The 18615-nt window shown below is 45.2% G+C and overlaps 1 protein-coding gene across 1 annotated transcript; it reads right to left on the bottom strand.

Moving 5' to 3' along the window:
- Positions 1-7053: 7053 nt before the first annotated feature.
- On the bottom strand, positions 7054-12904 carry LOC119541519 (keratin, type II cytoskeletal 1-like). Its single transcript, XM_037845625.1, has 9 exons — positions 12290-12904; positions 10998-11212; positions 10383-10443; positions 9866-9961; positions 9553-9717; positions 9302-9427; positions 8491-8711; positions 7923-7957; positions 7054-7834 (listed from the first exon to the last, which is right to left on the bottom strand). Exons 1-9 carry the CDS (start codon positions 12869-12871, stop codon positions 7509-7511), a joined length of 1827 nt encoding a protein of 608 aa, XP_037701553.1. The 5' UTR covers positions 12872-12904; the 3' UTR covers positions 7054-7508.
- Positions 12905-18615: the final 5711 nt, after the last annotated feature.

Below are 18615 nucleotides of genomic sequence, written 5' to 3'. Positions count from 1 at the left end.
GACTTCTTCATGGTCCCTCTAAGGGGGCAACAGAAGGTTCCTGTGGTAGACAGGGTTTTCTAGGGAAACAGAACCAACACGAGATTATACATACATTATATATATATATATATAATGTGTGTATATACATATATCTAATGTAAATATTAGAGATTTATTATAGGAATTGGCTTGTGCAACTGTGAGGATGGGCAAGTCCAAATTCCGTAGGGCAGGCCACAAGCTGGGAATTCCAATGAAGGCTTTCAAGGAATTCCCCGGGAGAAGCTAACTAGCTGGCCCAAGTAGAGAGAGAAATTCTTCCTTCTGATTGTTGAAATCATCATTTCTCCTTTTAAGGCCTTCAACTCATTCTCTCATTGTTGAAGGTGATCTCCTCAGTTGACTGTAGATGCAATCAGCCATAGACACAATCAGTTACTGATGATTTAAGTCCACAAAATATCATCATAGTAACAATCAGGCCAGTGCTTGTTTGACCATACGACTGGACACCATAACCTGGCCAAGTTGACACATAAACTTAACCACCACAATTTCCAATCCAATGAAGTCTGTCCAGGGGAGTCTGGGTTCCAAGAAATCCACAGGCTCTGGTTCTCACTTTTGGAATTCTCACTCGCGAATGCTAGTGAATACCCCTGAGGCCAAGAAGACCCTTCCCCAAGGGAAGAATAGGGATGGAAGAGGAGCTAAGCTGAACTAGGATTTGAGAGACAAGAGTTCCTGGATTCTGCTGTTTTCCCAGCACCAGATTGTTGTCTTAGGCCTGAAGAAGAGAAGGTTAGTGGGGGGAGGGGTGAATTTGGGGGGAAGGTGGGAAATCCAGTATTCTCTAGAGTTAGTTGAATCCCAGTGCTCTATGAGAGAAGTGACTGTGCAAGAACCACACAATAACAGAATAAAACTTTTATCAGTTTTGGAAGGAAAACTGGCCACTGAACTGAGGTCTGCAAAGTTATAGCCATTCAAAGAAGAAGAATGGCCCAGAGGGAGCCCCATGGCTGGGGGCAGGATCTGTCCTTCCAGCTGCCACACAATGGGGAAGACATGTGGATCTAGACTCAGGGAGAGGAGGTGTCTTTGACATCTTAAGGTAAGGACAAAGTGCAGAAGTTGGCTCATAGGCTGTGGCACATGGGCAGCAGCCACAGCCCAATTTCAAAAGGCTAATCTGCTGAAGAACATGCAGTTCAAGCCCCAACTGAACATAGAAAGTCATATCTACTGAGGTGGGAAGGCTGAGGTGGCAGGGCATCTGAGCAAGGAGAATTAAAATACATACACATTTTGTTTGAATGGCATAGACTACCTTTGGGAAGATACTTAAGAAACTGAGAACAGTAATTGCCAAAGAGAGGGAGAACTTAGTGGTAAGAGACAGAATTTTACAGCACAGTTGTATTTGTGAATTTCCCTCCTTCTGAATATTGTTATTTGGATAAGCATCAAGTGTCAGATCCATTCTGGGCCCACCTAAGGGTGAGGTGTGTTTGAAATATTGGAGTCTAAGATTGTGGGAGGCCATCACAGATCTAGGGGACCTCAGTATCTCTGTTGGATAGCCCCTAAAGATTCTGTCCTTTAAGCTTTCTCCGTTTGAGCAAGCATCTCCCATGTCTCCCATATATATGGTTTTCCTACTGTGCATTCTCTGCTTTTCTCCATCTATCCCTTCTTCCTGAATTATCTGATTGTTTACTCTAACTTTCAAATGCTGCTGACTCTTCAGCCTACACGGATAGAGCAGAGGAGCCTTAAAAGAACTAACTCATCATCTCTCCCCACTAGCCCTCTTGCCACATTCCAAGTCGGAACTTGGAAGCCACCCTCAACTCTTCACTTTGCCTCACTCCACTCCAATCAATCAACAAACTCTGATGATTTGACTCCTGTCTATCTCTGGAATGCATACCCTCGGTTTTGGACACTCTACCACCTCTAAAGATTGGAACTAAGGTGAAAGCCCTGAGCATCCTTTGCCTATACATTTGCAACTGTCTTCTAAAAGTGATGCTGCCCTCTAGCCAGTTGATCCCTCCAATCTGAGTAGTACTTCAAAAACACCAATCTGGAAAGGGATTGTCTAAAGTCATGTATCTCACCAGTTAATACTATAAATAAAAATAAGTTCTTGCATGAACTACTTCAAATGTATGACACTTGTACAAAGAATTAATAATAGAGTGGTATATGGGGAAAATGACCCATTGCATGCTATGGACTATATTTAACAATACCACACCAGTACTAGGGTTAAAAATTGAGGGAGGGGGGCGGATATGGAGTGTCTTGGGTTTTCTTTTATGTGTGCCTGTGTATATCTGTTATTTTTCTGTAATGGTGAAACTAAGTCTACTTATAAACATACCTAAGAGTCACCCCCAGAGAACCTCTTTGGTTTGTCAGATGTGGCCACTCTCTAAGCCAAACTCCAAATAAACTCTTTACCCTCCTACGTGGGACACGACTTTCAGGAATGTAAGTTACCTTGGCAGTGTGGAACATGACTCCTAGGGATGAGCCTGGCCCTGGCATCTTTAGATGAACAATGCCTTCTTGACCAAAAGGGGAAAAGAAATGTAACAAAATAAGGTTTCAGTGCTAAGAGATTTCAAATAGAGTTGAGAGGTCATTCTAGAGGTTACTCTTTTGCAAGCTTCAGCCAGATATTGCAGATTGCCATGGTATGTCAAGCCCCAACCAACAGTATTCCTGAAAACCCTAAAGAAAACCCAGGGATCTATCTAAGGCTCTATAAAAGTTTTACTTATTAAGTTTATTTTCCAGAAACTTAAAACCTTCAAATTGTCCCCATGCCAGATAAGCCCTGAAACTTAGAGGTGCCAGTCTCTCCCAGAACATCAACCAGTTGCATTCCCCTACCCCATAATGTTGACACCCCTTTTCAACATGAAGAAGTTAAAATTGGTCATTGCCCAAATATCCTTGAATACCGAGAAAATGATCAAATGAGAGGGAGGAGTTGTAACAGAGAAGTTAAGATTTAACAAGTGATTACGACTACTGACTCATTATATAGATATTTCTTTTTAGTTTCTAATGTATTAGAAGAGCCAGAAGGAAATACCTGAAATTGTGGAACTGTAACCCATACTATACTTTGAAATTTGCTCTATAACTGCCTGTTAAAGTGAAATTTATCTCTTTTCTGTATATACGTTATATTTCACAATAAAAAAAAGTTTTTAAAAAAACACCAATCAGACTTATCACTCTCCTATTAGATCCCTTTAACTTTACTTAAATCCCTTTATGGCCAAAACAGTTGTTTCAGTCATAAAATACCTGAAAAAAAAGACATTTCCATGAACAGTATCTCCCATAGGCATAGGGGAGGGGATACGCAAGAACAAGACAAACTGTGGTTCATGCCTGATGCCTATTCTGCTAGCAGGATGGCAACCCCTTTCTCTCCCACTGGCCTAGTACATAGTAAGTTTTAACCAGCCAGTATCTCCCGAAACCCCATGTGAGAACCTCTGAACCATGAACTGGAGTCCAGGCACCTTAGAATGACCTATATGGCTCTTCTTGATTGGATCTGGCTGACCCTTCAAACTCATTTCTTGTCACTAATTTCATGCTCCTTCAGAGCACAAATATTTCATTCAATTTTACTGTTCCACGTCTTTACCCATGTCATACTGTCTGTTTCGAATGTCCTTCCTTTGCTTTGAATGTCCTTCTTCCTTGAATGTTTTTGTCTCACAGAAAAACTCCTGTTCATCCTTTAAAACCCTTCCAGAAGAGGCTAGGCCTGCTTATAATTGTGCCTAAGAGTCTCCCCCTGAGTGCCTCTTTGTTGCTCAGATGTGGCCCTCTCTCTCTGGCTAAGCCAACTTGAAAGGTGAAATCACTGCCCTCCCCTCTACGTGGGATCAGACACCCAGGGGAGTGAATCTCCCTGGCAACGTGGAATATGACTCCCGAGGAGGAATCTAGACCTGGCATCGTGGAATGGAGAACATCTACTTGACCAAAAGGGGGATGTGAAATGAAATGAAATAAAGTTTCAGTAGCTGAGAGATTCCAAAAGGAGCCGAGGTCACTCTGGTGGGCACTCTTACACACTATATAGATAACACCTCTTAGGTTTTAATGAAGTGGAATAGCTAGTAGTAATACCTGAAACTGTCAAACTATAACCCAGTAGCCTTGAATCTTGAAGATGATTGTATGACAATGTAGCTTACAAGGGATGACAATGTGAGTGTGAAAGCCTTGTGGATCACACTTCACTTTATCCAGTGTATGGATGGATTAGTAGAAACATAGGGGCAAATAAACTAAAGGAAAAATAGGGTGGGGGAGGGGGACAATTTGGGTGTTCTTTTTTACTCTTTTTTTTTATTCTTACTTTCACTTTTTCCGGTACAAGGAAAATGTTAAAAAAAATAAATTGGGATGATGAATGACAACTATATGAGGGTAATGTGATCAATTGATTATATACTTTGGATGATTGTATGGTATGTGAATAAATCTTAATTAAAAAAAAAACAAAAAACAAATTTCCCATGTTAAAAAAAAAAAAAAAAAAAAAAACCTTGCAGGCATCACTTTTAATCACCCTCACTTCTTTATGTACCACTTCTGTGCCTTGTGTTTCCCTTATTGCATGGGTCACAAGCATTGTGACGTGTTTACAAGCCCCCACTGCCAAGTCTCTAAGCTCTTTGAGGGCAAGAACCATGTTTCACTCATTATAGTATCCCCAATGTTTGGCCCAGTCCCTGACACATAGTAGGTGCATAGGAAATGCTTGTTGAACAGAATCAAGTCCAGAATATTCTTTACTGTCTTTCTAATGTTTAGGGGCATTTGATCTCACTCAATTTAGTTCTTCCTTAATACTAATTCACACAGAGTTTTCATTTAGTCCTTGTGACCTTACAAATCTTGATTAGTTTCACTGCATGCTGTAATGCTCTCTGTTTCATGCCTTACCTTACCAAGAAACCCAAGTGCAAACAAAATGAACAGGGGTATCCCCCATGCTGAAATATTACTAAAGAAAGTTGTAATCTAAGAAATAACCTATGAATGGGGATAAGAGTGCAAGAATAAACCACGAGTCTTTCACTAGTGTCCCTGGGAGAGATGCACTGTACCTGGTGGCCCCAGAGGTCCACTCTCCCATGGAGGATAAATCATCTCCCTGTAGGCCACCCAATTCTCATTGCTCTAATTCTACAAGCACCAAGCCACCCTTTGTGACTAATGCAGTTTCATAATAGGACAGGGAGGCCCTGGTATTACAATTACTGAAAATGTAGGTTCTTACACAAGCAAATACGTGGACATTCTGGTTTACACACGCATCACTTGTGTGTTTGTTTCACATAAATCCATCCTGAGACACAGATCCATCTTTGATGCATTAACAAAATCAACTTCCTGCACCTTCAGAGTTGTTATTGGACCACATTGAACATATTAAGTCACTTTTCTCCTTGATGGGCCTCAGAAGCCAGCCTCCTTCTTCTGCTTCTTTGTCCCTCCCTTTTAATTTCATGCAACTACTTCCGTATAGCATATTTACAGTTCAGAAAACCTTCTCACATTGTATCTTTTTATCATTAAACATAAACACTCCCATTCCCCCATTGCTCATCCCCACATTATATTTTTTATCTATAGGCAAATACCATCACCCCCATTTCACCTACAAGACAGCTGGATGGTCAAGATACTCAAATGACTTGTCCAATTATCCACACATCCATTAAGCTGTGGATTATTTTCCTTTGCCTGTCCCTTAGGTATCAGAGTGGCTTAGACCCATTTTCTCTGAATCAAAACCCTTGTTATTTCTACTCCATCATAATGATTCCCAAACTCTCACATCAGTCCAAGCGGGCAACAGCTCTGGTGAAGGGATGATTGTAAAGGAAGTTTAGAGCTCATCCTAGTTGTGTTTACATAATACTCTCATTGATCTAAATCCTCTTTATTCCCTTTAGCCCTGCTTGACACTGGAGCCAGAAAGACTTTTCCTAATTGGAAGCTAAGCAATTTGAAGTTGACTGATTTTTTTTTGTGGTCATAGAACCACCAGGATGCTGAGGCTCACTTGCTCCTTGGAGCAAGCATCTGCTGAACTATTTGGAGACTAACAAGCAATCTTACAATAGCCGGGTCATCGTCCTAATCATCGTTATCACTGTCCTCACCATGGTCATTAAAATCAACACTTGCTGAGTGTTTACTATGTGCCAAATCATTTTCATTCATCATCATTTTCAATTTCTCATAATAATTTCCATGAAGAAGGCATTATTATCTCCATTTTAGAGATAATAAAACTGAGGTGCAGAGAGATCCATATCATGTACATTACCACAGATCTAGTAAATGGTAGTGGTAAGATTCAAACTCAAGCATGCCTGAGCTCCAACGTCCATGCCTCTGACCACTGTGCTATCTTCTTGTACAACTTCACATTTATGGACTGTGTGTCAACAAGGAAACTTCTTAGGTTAAGCAGAGCTTTGGGTGGTGGCCTGGATGGGAGCGGAAATGGTGTATCCAACTCTCCATTACTTCTCTAGGTTCTTGAATTCCCCAGGCCAAAGTCTGTATTCTAGCTTCAATAGCTGCCTATCCTACTCATTGCCCACACCCCTCTCATCACTAGCTGTTCCAAATAAGCCATTACTTTTCCATGCAATACTTTCCCCTTTTCTCAATGCCAAACCCCTCCTTCCCAACCTGCTTGGTCACTGCCCTTATCAAGGCAGCTTTCTCAGATGAAACCTGCCACCCCCATCTCTCTGTTTGTCCATGACATCTCCACCCTCTGGGAAAGAGCTTGCTCTCCATTATTCCACCCTGGTTCAACATTGCCTGATCAGCCTCCCTGTCTTGTTCATGTTTGTGTGCCCCAATTCCCCCATATGCCATGTGGCCTTCGTGTCTTCTTCCATTCTTCTTTCACTCCCACAAAGTACCCAGTCAAGATAGACAGTATCATGAACAAAGGAGATTGAGATGCACAGGGAATTTCAAATGCAGTTTATTGCAGCAACACAAAGAAACAGGAAGTTTAAGACCTCTCCACAAAAGGCAAACTGGCTTACTCCTTATGTACAAAACCAAAGCAGCACAGAGCTTGCCGCAGGAGATAGGTTACAAAGGTGCTCTCCAGACCATGTGCTCCATGCATGGCAAAGAAGCCATGGGTCTAAATGGCCCTCTTTGGCTGGTTTAAGGACTTGCTTTGAAATAGGATGTGTGCAGTGGTAATTGCTGGACTGTTTCTCAAGCAAAGCACCTTTCAAGATTGAAGCCAGGCGACTGAGATTGCCACCGATCTAGAAACTTCTTTGGGAGACAGAGCAGAAAAGAAAGAGCTGGGGAACTAGGATGAACCATATAACTGACCATAGCTCTTTTCTCCAGGAAGGTTGGGGCAATTGGCTGGTCTTGCCTAGCCTATTCGGGAGTGATGGAGAGAGAGAGCTAATAGAGTAGAAAGCACCCTTTTATCTGGACCCTCGGGAATAACTGGTGGAAACAAACTTCACGCTGGAACTGCCACCAGAGGTCTTGATGCCCCCAGAGCTAGATCCCTGACCTCCGGAGCTGTAGCTGCCTCCAGAGCTCCCGCCGCCAGAACCTCGGCCGCTGCCCCTTCCAGAGCCACCTCTTCTGCCCCCGCTGCTTCCTCCATAACTGTAGCTGCCGCCACCTCCACCTCCTGAGCTGTAACTGCCTCCTCCGGAGCTGTAGCTGCCACCGCCACTGGAGCTGAAGCCACCACCTCCTCGGCTGGCACCTCCACTGAGGCTAGTGTGGCTCGTGCTCACGGCTGCAAGGAGAGACTCGATTATCTCCAGCCTGGCTTTGTCTCTAACCCGAAACTTGCACATGCCCCAGAGAAACCGGTTTGTACTTACACACAGTCACGTCCGGGGGACACTCTCCTGACATTCTGTAGGAGAAAGAAAAGAAAAGCTCTCATGACTCTCCAGCTCAACAAACCTCTGCCCCCTGCCCTCTGAGCCATCTAGAAGGCCCTCTTCCCCGCAAGCTGGGTCCCTGTCTGGGGCTCCTCCAATCCACTGGATCTGAAACCCACTCTAGTCCCCTCTGGCCCCCCAAACCTCTGTCATTTTTCTCAGCATGAGTACAAACATGAGAAATTGCATCTAAATTAGACAAGAGTCTTGAAGCTAATGAAGGGGCCACTTCTAAAAAGATGTTGCCTTTAAGCCAGGTGACTTCTGGCCCAGCTAGATGAAGAATAAGTTGTTCCATCTCAAAGCTCTTTGTAGACATGCTACAGCCCTTAAAACTATATTTGGAACTGCGGCTCCCAAAGTGAAATCAAGTCTTTCCTCCTGCACCAAGTGACCTTTCCTTTGCTAGGACAAGCTGCAGTCAGATGGTTGTATCTTCAACAGTCAGCTTACAAGGAAGGAAACCCACAAAAAGTGATCAAACTGCCCAGAGTCCCTTCCTTACCTGACTTCCTCTCCTTCCAGGAGGGTCTTATAGGTGACAATCTCCAAATCCAGGGCCAGCTTGGTGTTCATCAGTTCCTGGTAGTCACGCACCAGGCGGGCCAGGTCCTCTTTGGCCCTCTGCAGGGCCTCTTCCAGCTCCTGCAGCTTGTTCTGGGCATCTTTGAGGGCTTTCTCACCACGCTCCTCAGCTTCGCTGATGGACTGCTGTACCTGAGCATTCTGAGAGAAGAGAATCCTGCACATTACACCATGTCTCTCATGTGACCTAATCTCACCTTTGCCTTCTCCTCCCAAGTTGGTCTCTCTACCCTAGTGAAGCCCATACACAGAATCCAACAGAATCACTGGATCTTACACATCTCATGCATTCTCCTGCCTGTGTCAGGAGATCAGGAACCTAGCGTATCACCATGTCACCTCCTTCAAAATCCCTTGAAGAGGATAAAACAGCCTCTCTTGGCCCTGAGTCGAGGCTCCTCTAACCATTACAAACTCGATGTTCCTCTAAATGCCTAACCCAGAGCCTCCTGACTGCCTCTCCTCTTACTAACCACCTCTTAAGCCTCACCTTGGCTCATGGGCTACATTACTCAAACTGCCCACCAAATCTATTTCTGTACTAGGTCATTTTCACACAATTATCTAGGGAAAAACCAGGGTGATGGCTGACTTCTGGAAACCGGGAACTGGGGATAATAAAGTAGCCTTATGTATGGAATTGCAAGACTCAAAACTAGAAAAGCCACCTAAAATGACCTGAGAGTGCCCCCCATTCCATACAGCTGAGTATTAAAAGGAAAAACAAGTACCTGCTTCTTGATATTATCAATATCACTTCTAAGTCTCTGGATCAGTCGATTCAGCTCGGAAATCTCCATCTTCGTATTTCTCAGACTGTCTCCATGTTTGCCAGCAGTGATCTGGAGCTCTTCGTACTAAAGAGGGTGGATAGAGTCAGTCAGATGTGGGCCATGGCTCAGGCACACAAGATATAAGAGATGACACAATGGTGAGACAAGACATTTCAGGGAGCCTGACTAGGCATTTAGGGGTCATTCACCTTGTTCTGGTACAGGGTCTCAGCCTCAGCCTTGCTTCTCTGGGTAATATCCTCATACTGGGCCTTAACCTCCTCAATGATGCCATCCAGGTTCAGGCTGCGATTGTTGTCCATGGAGAGGATAACATTGGTTTCACTGATGTGAGTATGCATCTGAGACAACTCCTGTAAGACACATTAGTGTAGTAGCGCTTAAAGTGTTAAAAAAAAACTGCTTAGAAAGAGGGAGGAATCAGGAGATGGAAGATACACCCATATTCTTTCCCCAAAGACTTTCCCCAGGGGTACACTTGGTTGAAATTAGAGAACTTACTGCCTCATAGAGTGTTGTTAAGAAGTTAATTTCCTGCTGCAACACGTCAGCTCTGGCCTGAAGCTCCACCTTGTTCAGATAAGCAGCATCCACATCCTAGAGGAGCAACAGACACCATGAAGCCATGTCCTTTCCAGGGTGGGTAATTCTCACCAGACGTCCAGGGGCTTTCCAAGCAGAAAAGGAGTTTGGGGTCTTTTCTGCATCTTTTTACCCCAGGCAGATCACAGTCCTTGGATTGCCCCACCCCTTGGTATCACAATCAAGGGAGCCTGTCTGACTTGCCGAGAACTTGCTTCATTGCTTACTACATAAAGTGCTGAGAAATCTGGAGAAGCAGAGTGCTTCTGGTTAAGTCCAGGTCCATGATAACGAAAAAAAAAAAAAAAAACTGCTTCAGATGTTCATCAAGGCTACTACTTGGTTCTCTATGTTTTGACTTCTTTCCAATAAGTGTTTAGAGACCCTCCTTTATTATTTATTTCGGAGGTGAGTTCCATCTACAGAATTTGCTCACCTTCTTGAGGGTCACGAATTCATTCTCTGCATTTGTGCGCTTGTTGATCTCATCCTCGTACCTGCAAGAAAGCAGAAGTGATTAGGAGGTGCAGAAGTCCAACATTCTAGACTAAAAGTGCCTTCAAAATCCCTTGAATAGGATAAAACAGCCTCTCTTGGCCCTGAGTCAAGGCTCCTCTAACCATTACAAACTCAACATTCCTCTAAATGCCTAACCCAGAGCCTCCTGGCTGCCTCTCCTCTTACTAACCACCTCTTAAGCCTCACCTTGGTTCATAGGCTACATCACTCAAACTGCCCACCAAATCTATTTCTCTACTAGGTAATTTTCACACAATTCTCTAGGGAAAAACCAGGATGATGGCTACTTTTGATTGCCTGCCATTGCTTCCTGTTACTAGCCTGGAACATCTTGGCCATCCCCTTCTTCCGAGGAATAAAACCACTAAACTGCTCCCAGCTTCAGAGAAGATGAAAAGTCTGCCAATGCCAACCTGGGTTGCCCCTAACCTGTGAAAAGGCATTGCAACTTACTGCTCCACGGTCTTAGCTTATCACTTTCTGGAAATCTTTTAGAACAAGAGTCAACAACTGCCCAGCCAGGCTTCCTTACTTGTTCCGGAAATCCTCTACCAGGTCTTGAGTGTTTTTCAGTTCCAAATCCATCTGAGATCGGTCTCTCTTCAGTTGATCCACTCCGTTTCTGAGGAAGTTGATGAATTTTTCAAAGAATGGCTCTAACCTCTGAGTTCTAGTTGTGGTATCCACCTGCTGCAGCAGTTCCCATTTTGTTTCTAGCACCTTGTTCTGCTGCTCTAGGAACCTCACCTAAGAACACAAGACCCCATTACCTACTGGTGCAGAAATGGGGACCCATGGCCACTGAGTACCAAGGACCACCATACAGTAAGGTTCATGCCTCATTTGGAAAAGAACTGCAATTCTTGTTGTCCCAGACGTCACAGAGAAACAGGAAGAACGTGATCAAGTTAGCATCATCTTCATAACAAAACCCAATTCACTGTTAAACTCAGAGAAGCTTTAATTTCTCTGAGAGCAATTAATAATCTTGTTTCCATTGGAATTTTGGTGGAAATAGCTACACAAATACCAAATAGCAAAGTACCTGTAAAATTACTGCAATTATGGTTTGAAATAGACACATGATACTGAAGAGATTTGCTTTTTGATTTCATTTTTCAGTGGATTACCATAAAAAATGGCTTGCATTCCCTAGGTACACATACAGCTAAAAAACATGTTGGGAAATCCAAAGCTATATTCCAAATTTATTGTGGATAACCTTGAATTGATATTATTGATGATTAAGCAAAAATTATATAAATGGTTCATGTATTGTTTCAGAGCCAATGCTTGGAAATATAAGTATTTAAAAAAATAATAATAGTAACTTCACCCTGATCCTATACAGCGATAAACTGCCGGAGAGCAGAGTTTACCAAAAGATGTTTAGCACGGACTTACTGCATACTTTCTGCTACAATATCACAATTCATTATGTTAATATTCAGCTCCCCCTTTATGGTTAGGAATACCTTTCCAGGGTTCTCATTTACACCCCAGAAGTTTCAGTTAGCCACATTTCTATTATCTTCATTCAACAGAGGTAGGTAGCTGAATTTAAAAAAAAAAAACAACTTAAAGGTAAAAGTCAATTGACACCATGTTTAGGTGAGCAACAGACCTCTTTCTCCAAGACAGTCTCTTCATTAGCATCATTCACAAGCATATTTCTAACTTATGTCCTAGAAGACCATTCCACAAAATATCCTTTTCTTCATCCAAACATAGAAATTTGAGGCTTGAAACCCAAACTTTTCTTGGCTGCCTAATCTCAGTTGGACCTGGAGCAGCACTCTCAGTCCACTGAGTAGAAAAACTCACCTTGTCAATGAAGGAGGCAAATTGATTGTTGAGTGTCTTGATTTGCTCCGTTTCTCTTTCCTTTACTCTTTGGATCTCCGGGTCAACCTCCACATTGAGGGGTTGCAGCAGGCTCTGGTTGATGGTGACTTCATGTATGCCACCAGGGGGGTAGGCAGGCCCGAAACCACCCCCGAAACCACCTCCACCAAAACCACCTCCACTGCCAAAACCACCACCACCAAAACCTCCACCAGTACCAAAACCACTGCCAAAGCTGCCACCACCAAAACTGCCACCACCAAATCCACCGCCACCAAAGCCGCCGCCACCATAACCACCACCGAAACCAGAGCGCCCACCTCCAGCCACACTTATGGAGATACTCTTATTGCCTCCAAGGTTATAAAGACTTTGGCTCCCAAAACCACCAACGCGACCACTCGCACTACCACAGAATCCACCTGATCTCCCACCACCTCCCCCGACACGCCGCACGGAGCTGGAGGTGCTCCTGCGTTGGTAGCTGATGGCCCCAGCAGAGCCAGAGCTGAAGCCCCCGCGGCTCTGGAATCCAGACCTGGAACTAAACTGTCTACTCATGTTGACTTAGAGAAAAGTAGGAGCAAAGGAGAGCGAGAGGGAAGGAGCTAAGCACTCCTCTACCCCAAGCCCAGAGACTTCCCCTTATATAAGGAAGATCTAGGGCTTGGTCCTCCAGAGTCAGCGGAGATGCAGTGCCTCTCAAGGGTTTGGCTTGCCTGCAGCCATACAAGATTTTTACGAGCCTCAACAATATGATAAACACTACACGCCTAGCTCCCAGGATAGGCTCTCAAAATTGCTGTGCACACAAGATCCGCTCATGTGGTAATCGTTTTATCAGACAAGATCTCTCTTCAAGTGTTTGTGGCTGGGAAAATAGGACCCCACTTCTGCTACCTGGTGCTTATTGGTAGGATTTCATAACTCCTGTCACAAAGATAAGTACATTTCCATTCCTGCCGTGCCCTTGTAAGCTGCTAAGCACAATCTCTCCTCACTCATGGCAGGTGCAGTTCCCCATTCTTGAATCACAGAAGGAACTCTCTGGGCCATTTCATTTTTGAGATCTGCCCTCCAAACCCCAGAGCTCAGCATGTCATATCTCCTGACACAGAGAATGGGCTTTAATAAGTAAACAAATCTAAAGGACAGCTTTTCTGACATGTAATCTTTAAGAACATACTGCACTGATATTAAAAGAAGAGACGGTGTCAATGAGCAGGATGGATGGGTTGGCTCTCAGAAAGGACCCAGGGGGGAAGTGTTCTTTTTTAAATTTCCCAGGTGCTCCATTTCCTCAAAGACAGCCCAGTGCAGGAGACAGACACTAGGACACAGACTCCAGAGGCAGGACAGACACACCAGCCACCAAAGCAGGTGCAAATGGGTAGCATGCAAACACCAGTTGAAAAAGCATATGAAGTCATGAAATGAGCATCTGGAAGTTATTTAATACATTTTGTAAGGTAAGAGTGTGGAGGTGAGGCTTGCAGGCAGATGGCTCAAGCCTCACCCTGGACTATACAGAAAGATGAAAAGAGATTTGGAAGGAGGACAATGACAGGAGCCTGGAAAGCCTGGTCTGAGTTTAAATTGTTTCTGAAAGCATAATAATAACAATAATAACTAATATTTATTTTAAAACTGCATACCAGGCACTGTTCTACATATTTCATATGTATTAACTCATTTAATTTTCACAACTTTGTGAAATAGATGTTATTATCATCCCCATTTTTAAAATGAGAAAACTTAGGCACTATCCCCATAAGTTTACACAGATGGTAAGTGGCATGGCTGGGATTTGAACTGAGGATGCCTGGCTACAGTGTGCAAGGTCCTAACCAGCATGCTGTATGACAGCACAGCAGCCAAATTCAAGGGTATAAAGCCAGTCAGCATGGAAGCTGTCCCACTGCAGGGAACTCCAAAGTCAGGAGGCCTGTCTTATATCTCTGAATCCTCCACTCTTGGCACATGGCAAGTGCTTGGGAAATGTCTTGTCACTTAATTCCAAGGAGGAGAGCTTGGAGGCACAAAGTTCGGTGAGGAGGTTTTGCTTCCATCCGGGTTCAGAAGTACCCAGCATGCCTTAAGATGGACTAGGAAACCCCCATGGACCTTCCTGGAGAGCAGCACTTGATCAACATTAATAGAAGATAGTGGCACTGAGATCCGGAAAGACCAGCACACCGGCAGACTTTCCTTCAGAGACTTCTTAGAAGACCGACCTGCTCCCCACTTTTGCATGTAAATACAGACTTGAAGACTCAGAGGGGGGAAGCCAGCTCTAACCTCAGCTGCTCCAAGCAGCAATGTGGAGGCTGCAAGTAGTAAATCATAGATCTGTGTGGGAAGTCTCCACCATGGAATACAAGACGTGTACAAGAAAGGGAGTCTAAGAAGACCATCCAGTCCCACGGCCAGGTGCTTCTGAACCAGGAAAGCTGAAGGTCCGTCCTCTCCACCCCACTCCTCCCCACCCCACTCCTCCCCACAGAGCCCTGTCCTTCCTCTCCTCCCACATTCACACTCCATGCCCTCCTCCAGAAAGTGCCCCTCCCCTCTCCCCCGCTCCCCTCTCCCCTCCCCATCTCCGTGGCACTACTGTCTAGGACTCTGTCCCAACCCTCTGTGACATCCTTGGGCTTCCAAACAAACTATCTCTGGAGGGAATGAGTAATCCAGGTCTTGCTCCCAACTGGGACTGGGATGGTTTTGGCGTGGTGCTCACTGTTGCCTAATGACCCTCTGACAGGCAATCAGAATTCTTCTGGTTCAGCATACTCCCTCATGAGGCATATCTGCACAATCGATTCCTGCTAGCACTTTGGAGGGGTGTGCGTATGTGTATGTGTGCATGTGTGTGTGCATGTGTGTGTTCATTCTTTCACCTCTGCCGGCCAAGACCAGATCTTTGCCATGCTCTGTGCTTCCATCCCCAAACTAAGAAACTCACATAGAGAAAAATCTAAACAGCAGACAATCAGGCAATTGGTAGACAATTTGTTTGCAGAGCTCCAAAACCTTTCTCTAAGTGCTAACATGAGGAAGGAGAGACACGGGAACTAAAAGGAATGAGGAGGCCTACAAATCACCATCAGCTGACATTTGCACAGTTTACCTCACAGTTCAACAAGAATATGCACAAACACTATCCCCATAAGAGCTTGGAGAAAGTAGGAGGTCAAGCTGTTATCAACTGATTTTACCAAATATAAGACTGAGGCTCCAAAAGATTAATTGAGTTGCTCTAGACATTCCAGCTAAGGAAGGCATAGCTAGGTTTATAACCCGGGTTTTCTCATTTCAATTCAAATGTTCCTCCTACACTGGAGAAAAGGTTCAAGGACAGGCTGTTGGAATTGGTACCTATGAATGAGTGCACAGAGAATCATAGAATATTCCCGTCCACAGGGACTCAAAGACTGCACCATCTGACCAACCTACAAGTGAGAACAAGGCCCAAAGAAGTAAAAAAAAAAAAAAAAAAAAAAAAAAATCCAGGTCATATTGATCAATTCCTGGGACAAGCACTCTGATTTCTTAATCAAACTCCTATTCTCTTTCCACTACTCACTTCTGAGGCAATCCAATAGGATGGGGAACTTTAATGAGACCAGTTGACCAACTTCAACATTTCCTATAATTTTCCCCAGAACTGTGATAGGTGCACGGGGATATTGAAAAGCAAATGTGAGATGGAGGTGTGAGCCACACACCCTCATTCTCACTTCTTTGTATACTCTGCATTTGTCAAACGAAGGTAAAAAGAGAGGAGAAAAGGATACTGACATCTGCCCGCACCACCTAGGAGCTAGGAGCTGCAAGTATTATCTCATTTAAATATCACAAAAACTCCATGCAATGGTAGTTTTAAAGAAAAGATAACAGGTTCATAGAGGTTAAACCCTGCACCCAAGGTCACCCACTTGGTCACTGGCAGAGCTGGAACTCAGCACCAAGCATGTCAGCCTCCTGAGTACATGCCTGCCTTCCCCCCATGGCTTCCCCTCGTCGTTGTCCTGCCTTCATCACCAACGTCACCTATGTCTTTTTCTTGACCACCCGCTCACCCAGCATCATGCCTCGACCCTTCCAAACCCATGCTTTGTCCTCTGTTCTGCTCCTTCCTCCCAGTCCACTTCTACCCTTCTCTTCTCTGCAATCCTTCCATTTGCCCTGGTGACTCAAGCTGCAAAGCCCTGTCCATAATCAGGCTCTAGGGCCCCTGAAATCTCAATCCCTGAGCATTTGGGCCCTGAGCCTGTTTTCAGTGCATCAGTCTTTGAGAGCAAATGCTTCTGTCTCTGTGGCTCCACCTGGGCGGTGAACAGATCTCACCTCCTTCAGGAATTTTCGTTGATTGACACCACGCAACCACTCAGTTCCTTTCTTTTTCAATTGCTACCAATTTCACGTACATATTGATGGGCTCTTGTGTGTGTGTGTGTGTGTGTGTGTGTGTACTGTGTAAGCCATTTGAGAGCAAGACTGAGTCCTCTCAGTGTCTCTGGGTGCCTTCCTAGCACTCCTTGTTTCCCCTGCCTCACACATGATCCCCTGCATTTGAGGGGTGCCCCATCAGTGCTGGATGACAGAGCACCTCCAATCCCAGGGCCTCCTTGCCCCTTCACACAACACACACCCCAGGCTGCCACAGGCAAGCTATGGGTCAGGGGCAGGGGCAGGTGTGGTGAGGCTTTGAGAGCTTTTTTACAAACGGGACTGAGAAAAATGCTGAAGAGAGACGTGCAATGACAAGCCACCCAGCCCTGCGGGATTCCACCACAGATGTGGGAGAAGGAAATTTCAGGGGAGTGGGGAAAGGAGAAGCCCGGGAGGGATGCAGGGGGACAGCAGACAATGGAGAGGCGGGGCGAGATGTCGAAAGCTGACAGCAGGCAGAGGAGGGGCCGAGGCTTCTTATGCAGGAGGGAATGGTGCAGAACTCGGGGCACCCTCTTCAGGACAGATGCAAAGGAAGAGGCTCCCAGGAGTCACTCACTTGCAGTGTTTTAGCAGAGGAGGGGCCAGAAAGGGGGAGGCCAAAGATCAGCTTGTAGAAGGTGGTGGAAGTTGTTTGCCTCTACAGCCTGGACCCGTGTCCCACTCCTGCCTGCAAAGTTCTAGCTATGGGACCCTAGGGCAGGTCACTTACCCTCTCCGAGGCTAAGTTCCCTCCTCTGTAAAATGGGATTTATACCTACCTTACAGGGAAACTGCAGCCTCGTAATTAAAAGACATAGAGAGGAGGGGCAGTTCCTTCTCACCCTTGCATTTGGAAGGACCCAGAAGCTGATTTTTAAAATAATGAGGAAAAACTTGGGGTGAGCCCCTGTTTGACTAGAAACAGTGAAAAAGCCAGGAAAGGATGTTGAAGTTCTTGAAATGAAGCCATCATACGGCAGAAAGCCTTAGGGGGTCCATAAATCTGTAATAAGGAAGCCACAAGAGGCAACACTATGTGCACAGAAGCTTACAGGAGCTAGGCTAGACCTGAGGAGCCTTCCTCTCCCTGTGGACAGCCTTTTCTGCAGAAGTGGGGTGAGCCCAAGGCTGAGCCCCGCCATGGAAGCAGAGCTACCACCCGGAGCCCCCAGGGGCCCTTCCAGGCCTGGAATTGGGGCACTTGGAACTAATCCTCCATGCCAGAGAACCTCCCAACACAGCTCAGCTTTGCAACAGAGCATTGATCAACCCAAGGACATCCAGGTGGTCTCCTGGTTCGATCTGAAAGCTGAAAAAGGCAGGGGAGCTCGTTGAGCTTGAAGCGGGACTGTCGGAGCACACAGATAGTCAATGTGAAGATGAGACACATCCTGGGCCAAAGGGCTGGGTAACTGAGGGTGAGGCAATGTTGTCGGGAGTCTCTTTCTTCAGGCTTTCCCAGCCCAGAAGCCCACACCTTGTCCAAGGTCAGTCGAAGTTAGAATTTTACTGAGCCAATGGTTGCTCCTCCTGCTCACCACATCCCAAGATCAAAATCTCTGTAGATGGAGAAGCTAGTGGAATTAGATTCCCAGAGCACCCTGCCCTGCCACAGCCTTTCAGAGGGAGGAGCAGCTGGCAAGCTTTTCCTGGGACTCACCCCACCCTGAGCTCCTGCCCGCCTCCTGCCCGCCTCTCTGTTTGATTAATGGATGGGGTTGCCTTACTCTCCCTCTGAGTATCTGCTTGTGGGAGTAGCATTGACCAGAAGCAGCGACGGAGGCCTCCACGGTCCCTGGAAGGGGCTTCTCCTGGGGCCAGTGAGCATCATCTGACATAATGCATGCAAGAGCATTTGTACAACCATAAAG

This window comes from Choloepus didactylus, chromosome 8, assembly GCF_015220235.1.
Source record: "Choloepus didactylus isolate mChoDid1 chromosome 8, mChoDid1.pri, whole genome shotgun sequence".
NCBI lineage: Eukaryota > Metazoa > Chordata > Mammalia > Pilosa > Megalonychidae > Choloepus > Choloepus didactylus.
This window is presented reverse-complemented; position numbering and strand designations above follow the sequence as displayed.

What these genes read in the sequence shown, in the direction of transcription:
- LOC119541519 (XM_037845625.1), bottom strand. Translation starts at nt 12,871, where the DNA reads ATGAGTAGACAGTTTAGTTCCAGGTCTGGATTCCAGAGCCGCGGGGGC. An exon ending in AATTCGTGACCCTCAAGAAG is followed by an intron (nt 9,962 to 10,382) that starts GTGAGCAAATTC and finishes TTGCTCCTCTAG; the next exon opens with GATGTGGATGCTGCTTATCT. An exon ending in CTGGAAGGAGAGGAAGTCAG is followed by an intron (nt 7,958 to 8,490) that starts GTAAGGAAGGGA and finishes TTTCTCCTACAG; the next exon opens with AATGTCAGGAGAGTGTCCCC.